At 21.9% G+C, this 7,863-nt stretch overlaps 1 protein-coding gene across 1 annotated transcript; it reads right to left on the bottom strand.

The window, feature by feature from the left end:
* Positions 1-2,781: 2,781 nt before the first annotated feature.
* LOC145831682 (uncharacterized) lies at positions 2,782-7,029 on the bottom strand. Its single transcript, XM_082938994.1, has 3 exons — positions 7,000-7,029; positions 6,438-6,780; positions 2,782-3,299 (listed from the first exon to the last, which is right to left on the bottom strand). The coding sequence occupies exons 1-3, from the start codon at positions 7,027-7,029 to the stop codon at positions 2,782-2,784; spliced, it is 891 nt and encodes a 296-aa protein (XP_082795120.1).
* Between the last annotated feature and the right edge of the window lie 834 nt (positions 7,030-7,863).

The following is a 7,863-nucleotide window of genomic DNA, read 5'->3' as shown; positions in this document are numbered from 1 at the left end:
TTTTAAATTCGTACATAGAATTAAATAAAAAACCTTAGTAAGATTTTTTTTGTAAAAGCTAAGAAAATATGAATCAAACTTTAGAAACAATTTATAAATTTACTAAAACAAGAAACTACTAAAACAAGAAAAAATATTTTGACTTTCACTTGAATTTGGCTTGTTTTTTATAAATAATTTCGTGGAAAGTATTTTAGTTAAGTAGCTGTTGCTAAAACAAAATCGCATGTTAAGGAACAAATAAGAACAAAACGAGTATTTAAATAAAACATAAACTGAAAATAAACATTATAAAACCCTTATGACAAAAAACTTATATTTAATACTTTCGTTTTTATCTTCAAATATAAATTTATAACTTTTTTAGATAAACAAGATATGTACAAAACTGGTAAAAAAATAATTTTGAAATTAAGTACATACTGTATTTCTTAACAGTTTTTAATTAAAACAAAATATTGAAGTATATTTATGAAACTTAGTAAAAGTTTTGATAGAAATAAATTAGAATTTTATAATAAGGTTAAAAATAAATTAGAATTTTATTTATCATATCCATAACTGATAATCATTGTAAAGAACATTTCATAATAAAGAAACTTTTATTTTATAAATCAAGAAACAAATTTAATGTAGTTGACAGTGTTCAAAAACTCATTCAGTATAATTTGTTATAGCTAACTTTTAAAGACTTTTTAAAAGGTTTCGTATTCAAATAAAAACTTTTTTTTTAATTTCTTTATTTTAACGTTCACTTATTTTTAGATGTTAGGATTGTACATAAATAAAAAACTTGAGTTTAAAGTAAAAAAACCACAAATAAAAAGTTAATCAACGTTTGTAAAATGTTTAAATCATTTAAATATTATGTTTTGCAAGTTAGATACAATATTTTATGATTTTTAAATGTTAAAGTTCTAATGAATAAATGAATTTTATAAATAAAAAAATTTGCAAATATATTTAAACATAACTATTGTTATAAATAAATCATTTGTTTATTTAAATTAAGATCAGAGATCCGTAAACTAAAGCCTGAGGACCAAACACGGCCTGCTAAAAATATTTTAGCTCAAAGTAAAAACAGCAGAAGCAAAAATTTTTGTGTTAAAAGTTTACAATTAAACTCTTAACTCGTTAATTACAGTCACTTCTCAAGAATCTATGCAAATTGTGTATACAGTAAAAGTGTTTAACTAAATGAAATTAGCAGCTAAACGTGAGAAATAAAATATATCTTTTTATTGTCTAGTATCTTTTAATGAACTTAATTAAATATAGTACAATTACTTTCCTAACTTTTTGTTTACAAAGATAGTTTTAATTTTAGTTGTACATATATTTGTAAAAAATTCTAATAAAGAATTTTTACGTGTACACAAACTTTTTTTTCTACTTTGTTCCTTGTCCATATACGATAAAACTTGTCTTTCATAGAATTAGAAAAAAGCCATAAAAATTAAAAAGTTTGTCATGAAGAGCACACAAATAATGTAAAAACCCTAAAGTTATTAAAAATATATCTCATTCTATATTAAATAAGTCTGATCTTTAAAACAATAATAATATAATGTTATCTGAATATATACAACAAAATAAGAAAACTTAAGATTAAAAAAACAAATTTAAATTTTGAGAACTTTAAAATACGAAACTAAACGAAAGTGCGTAGATTTACGTGAGGTGACTGTATTTGGTACTAGTGCTTCATTATTGGTTTTGTAGTAATATTTTGGTTATAAGTAGTTATTTTATGTTCAAACATTTTAATTAACTGCGAACTTTTTTATACACTGCGGCCTAGGAGTAAGGTTTACTAGAAAAGTTTTCCCGCGAGTTTTAAAAGGCTGGCGACCACTGGTTAAAAGTTTAAAAAATTCAACTTTTTGTATGTTTATTTAACTTTGCTGTTCTACAGCATTTCAGGTTTTTTTTGTGATTTTGATTTTTGAAAAAGTTGTTATATTTTATGTAGTATAAAGACATTTTTCAAAGTTTCAGCTACTGCATTACTTGGAATTATTAAGGAAGCTTAATCAATTCTCAAGTAGTAATTTGTTATAAAAAGACAAGAAAAACAATTAAACTTAAAAGATGACAACTTAATTTAGAGTAATTTGAGTCTCCCAATTTTTGTATTTATTAGTTTTGAGCTAAAAATGCTCACTACCTTAAAAGACATAATAAAGTTAACACATAATAAAGTTAAGTTTAGCAGTCATCTAAAACAAGTACTAAATGAAAAACAATATTTTCTTTGCTCATCATTAATTTATGCAATAAATATTATTACTTCTACATTATTGATTTTTTTTTAATTACTGTATTAAAAACTTTAACAAAAATTTATTTTACAAAATATGAATAACTTAAAACTTTGAAATCCATTGCATAATCTTATAAACAACAACTATTTTATGTTAATAGAATTAAAAACTTTTTTTTATACAAATTAAAAATTTGTTTTGATTATTACCAAAGCAAGAGTTATAGTCACAATATTATAATACAAAATAATACTATAGGTTCAACAAAAAAATTGATACAAAAAAATTTATATTATTAAATAAAGTTAAAAATTAATATAAAAATTTAGTATTAAATAAAAAATAATATTAAAATTTATTTAAAATGTCATTACAACATCACCTAAGTTATTTTAAAAACTTTAATTAACTTGTATAAACGTTACTATTTTGGAGCTTAACAAGAACTAAAAATATAAAATGTATCCGTAAACCTCTAAAACAAAATTTAAATTAAAAATTTTATAAACAAGTTTTATTTTTGACAAATACGCAAATGTGTGTTCCAATTAGATCTGTCTAAAAATATTCTTCCACAAACATCACATCCAAAAGGTCGATCCCCAGTGTGAATTCTGATGTGTTTGTTTAAATTGAACTTTAGAAAGAACTTCTTTTTGCAAAGCTCACATTCATGAGGCTTTTCTTTAGTGTGAGTCAACATATGACGTTTTAGATTACATTTTTGAGTAAATTTCTTCTGACAAACTTCACAACAAAAATCTTTTTTACCACTATGTGTCAACATGTGCGTTTTCAAATTGCTATCTTGAGTAAAACGTTTATCACACTGTTCACATTTAAATGATTTATAATCAGTGTGAACTACTGCATGTGTTTTTAAATTACCTTTCAAAGAAAAACATTTTTTGCAAATATCACACTGATAAATCTTCAAACCAGAATGAGTAAGTTGATGTTTTGTCAAACTACTTTTTTGTGAAAAACTTTTATCACAAACATCACAACTGTATGGTTTTTCACCTGAATGAACTTATTTGTGAGAAACTAATGCAAACTTACATCTAAATTTTTTTTCACACGTTTCACATGCATAATGATTCCCATTTTTTGAAAATTTTGATCTAGTTTGATCATTATTCATCATATATCACTAAGAAACTATAAAAAGATAATCACTGAGTGCATTAGTATTTTGTTATAATATGTTTAAAGTAAGTTTACAACAATTTTTTTAGCCACATACCAAGTATCAAATAAATAAAAAACAAACATACTGTTTTTACTATTAAGTAAATTTATATATTAATGAATTTTTATAGACATTTATGTCAGATAAATTTTTAATTATAAAAGATTTTGTTTAATCCTAGGTGTTCTCAATTGTAAACCTTCTCTTTTTTTACTTACTAACAAAATATGTTAAGCATTTGTTTCTTATAGATTAATTTTTTTTATAAGTTTGAGTAAAACAGACTAAAAAGTTTTTAATCCGTTTAAATTATAATAAAATATACATAATAAAATTTCATTGAAACGAAATAATGAATTTTTTCTAACAATATAAAAAAAATTAGTTGGATTTTAGAAGAATAAAGGAATTAAAGTACATTAAACTTCAAGATTTACTTAGTTTAAATACTTTTTTTATTACTTGATGACTAGATCAGATATTTAATCTTAGAAACAAAATGTTTGAATCTAAACTTAAACCCAATTACAGGATTTAACTAACAATTAAATTTAATTTCTAGTTTGTTTAGTCTATAAAGAGTTTAATAAAATTTATAATTTGTTTAAAGTAATAGTAAAACTATTTTAATGTTTTAAATTGAAATACTTAAGACAGTCAAAAAAAATAAAACTAAGTATATGAAGTTATTAAATTTAGGCAACTTATATTTAAAAGGATTTATACAACTCTACTTAGTCTTAACATTAAAATGATATTAAGTTAGTTTTATAAGAACGCTGAAAAAAAGTACAACATAAATAAAACAATTATTATAAATATTTTATTTTTTAAATAGCTTTAACAGAAATGCATCTATATGCATTTAATTATTTTAAGCTACATTTTAAAAAATTAAATAACGAAACATAGTGTTACATCTTTTGAACATTTTTTTTTGATTTTGTAATGTATGTTGAAAACTTTTGTTATATGAAATTTTATTAACACTGTTTTATTATCTGAAATTTATAATAAATTTTTTATTATTAAATGTAGTTAAAGATTTCCTCTATTATTTCATTTTTTATCTATAAGAACCAGTAAAATATGCTGAGAAGAATAAAGATAATACTTCAACTGCAAATAAATTATTAATTTTTTTTTAATTATTATCAAATTTTAAGTAATAAAGTTTCCTGAAAAAAAATTTTTTATTTTATTTTAACGAGAATTTTTTTTTATTCTTTGAAGTGTAACTTATTTTTAAAATATAAACATCAAATTTGTTTAACGTTTGACTTCAGTTTGTTTGATATAAGATCAAAGCCGGACAACAGTAACAAATGCTGTATTTATTAATTTAGTTTTTTTTAAACATAATAAATCAATATTAAGTGTAAGTTAATTAAAAGCTGCATACAATAATTAGCAAAAACGATTTTTTTTGTTGTGAAATTGCAGGTCACTAATAATTTTACAAGTCAACTAAAAAATAATTATTAGGTTTAACTAATTTTAAATTCAAACCATTGTATGAATCTGTTTGTTTATTTTTAAAACAATTATGTTCTTATTTGGATTTGAAAAATAAATTTTCAATCAACTACAACAAAATCAAAGGCTGTAAATGAAAAATAACTGCGATCGTAAATTAGCTTGTATATAACTTCATGAAATATAAATGTTTGAGATCACAAAAAAATAACCAACCTGTCACATCACCAAAATGTCTATATAATAAAAAAATTATATAAATACAACAAGTATTGAAAAATATTTTTTAAACTTTAGACCAGTTTTTAAGAAAAATTGTTAATTATAAGAAAATAAACTTAATTTTTATAGAATATATGTTGTTTTTGAAACTTAGGCCAATAAACAAAGAAAAATAATTCATAATTACTTTGATGAAATAGCTAAATAATCAAATTACAGTTCTTTTTTGATATATATTTTGTGCTAACTGCTATTTTGTCTATCTAGATATTTGTTTAGTAGCTCTCCTTAACTCAAACAAGTAAAAATTGGTTTAAACTAAAATTTCTCAGATTATGAAACATATAATATTAAGTATTGACTACACAACAACAAAACCCGGTTATTACTATTTTGTGTTTATCATACAAAAGTCATTTACCTTAATAACTTTTTTTTTAATTTGTATCATTAATAACTTAATAATATCATTACAACTTTTAAGTCTTCATAAACATAGCTATACATGTTTAAAATATTTATTATAAATTAATATTTAATATTTAAATTTAGAAAAGTTTGTGTTTCGCTTTACCTTAAGTTCATATTAGTTTCTGTGTTTTGAAGTTAACAAAACTTGCCGGAAAACTAAATTTATCTTTAATATATTACTAGGGTAGAAATAAATACTTAAACAACAAAACCTTTTTCTAAGAAAAAAGTTTTTGTAATACTAAATTAACTTGTTTAATACATTTTATAATATCCATTATAGTATTATCTAAAACAAAATAAATAAAAAATTTTAGTTTAACATCGATTTTTTTTCTTTGATGTAGTTTTTTTTTGATTTTTTAAGTTATAAAGTTTGACCAATCAGAAAGTCAGCATTTTTTATTTTGTTTTATTAGAGCACAGTATAAAAAATCTAAATTCCCAAATTAAATTCAAAGTTTTTATACACAGTAGTTAATTTTGAAAAAAAAGTATTATAATATAAAGCTATAATAATAACATATATTTAAAAATATAAATGTTAAAAACAGTAGTTTAATTTTGAAAAAAAAATGAAGTATAAATTATTTGTTTGTTTTTCTGTATGAAAAGTCGAAAAAAAAACTATTGATAAACGTATATGCAACTTGTTATAAAAACGTCTGTAACTCTGTCTTTAATTTCAAAATAAAAAGCTAGGAATTTTTATATGTTACGTTTTTAAATCATAAAATAACTTTAAATACTTTGAATAAGTTAAAAAATCTTTCAGTTCAAATAAAGTCTTTTTTTGTTTTGATGAATACGCAAATGATAATTCCTGCTTGAACTATGTGCAAATCTTCTTCCACAAATATCACATCCAAATGGCCTATCTCCAGTGTGAATTCTTTTATGAGTAGTTAAACTTGATTCATGTGAAAACTTTCTCTTGCAAATTTCACATTCATGAAGTTTTTCATTAGTGTGAGTCAACATGTGGCGTTTTAAAGTTATATTTTGAGTGAATTTCTTCTCACAAACTTCACACTGAAAATCTTTCTTACCACTATGTATCAACATGTGTAGTTTTAAGCTACCTTTCTGTGTAAAACTTTTATCACACTGTTCGCAACTAAACGGTTTAAAATCAGTGTGCCTTACTTTGTGCTGTTTTAAAATATCTCTTCGTGCGAAACATCTTTTACAAACATCACATTGATAAATTTTTAAACCAGAATGAGTTAATTGATGTGATTTCAAATTATAATTCTGTGTAAAACTTTTGTCACAAGTATCACAACTGTAGGGTTTTTCACCTGAATGAACTCTTTTGTGACGAATAAGTTTTGACTTAAATTTAAAATTTGTCCCACAAATTTCACAAACATGCAGCTTTTTATCATCCAAAGACTCCATTGTTTTAACACAATCTGTACTTTACACCTGAAAAAAAAACTTTAAAACTAAAAGTAATAACTAAATTGAGTATACATTTGTACTGTTTTTTTCCCAAAGCTTTACTAGACGATTTTGTGAAAGTAGTTTTATTTTGAAGAATAGTTTAAATCAATTTATTTTACCGACTCATGAAGTAAAACGTAACTTTTTTTCATTTATCTTTTAAAAATACTTTATTACTATTGCATATCAGTATCTTTATTTTGTTTTAATAAATTTATATTAAAATTTATTCATATATGTGAATTAATACTTTTTTAAAAGGTTGTCCTTAGTTTATAAATTTTATGTCTTAACTTATCTTTTTTTACTTGAAAATCAATAAAATACAAAGATCATAAAATCTTTTTTTTTAAGTGATATACTTAAATTTAAAAAACTGATAATAGCTGTATTATAAAAACATTTATGGTCAAAATCTTCTCAAATTAAATGATGCTGCAGCATGTGCGCAAAGTATGCTATTTTTTTATTTTTCGTTAGGACTCAGTTTTTCATAACATATACACTTTAATAAAACCTTAAAATTACTTGAATTCTACTTTTATACTAAACTAGAATAACTATTTTTACATTTCGCTGTTCACCTATTCTTTGTTTAAATATAACATTCAAGCTCATAAGCCTTGTTTAAACAGTAATAAGATTGTTTTTAAGATTAAAAAAAATGTTTAAATAAAAAAAAATATTATAAAAAGAAGTAGATTTTCTTAAACAACACATTAAACTGTAATTAATAATAAAATCAGTAATTTTGTTTTACTACGTTATAAAAAAAATATAGTTTTAGGC

This window comes from Thalia democratica, chromosome 3 (genome assembly GCF_965202585.1).
Source record: "Thalia democratica chromosome 3, ktThaDemo2.hap1.1, whole genome shotgun sequence".
Taxonomy (NCBI): Eukaryota; Metazoa; Chordata; class Thaliacea; order Salpida; family Salpidae; genus Thalia; species Thalia democratica.
Note: the sequence above shows the minus strand (reverse complement) of the source record. Positions and strands in the feature narration are given on the sequence as shown.

What these genes read in the sequence shown, in the direction of transcription:
- LOC145831682 (XM_082938994.1), bottom strand. Translation starts at nt 7,029, where the DNA reads ATGGAGTCTTTGGATGATAAAAAGCTGCAT. An exon ending in TGGATGATAAAAAGCTGCAT is followed by an intron (nt 6,781 to 6,999) that starts GTTTGTGAAATT and finishes ATTTTAAAACAG; the next exon opens with CACAAAGTAAGGCACACTGA. An exon ending in AAGCAGGAATTATCATTTGC is followed by an intron (nt 3,300 to 6,437) that starts GTATTCATCAAA and finishes CTCACAAATAAG; the next exon opens with TTCATTCAGGTGAAAAACCA.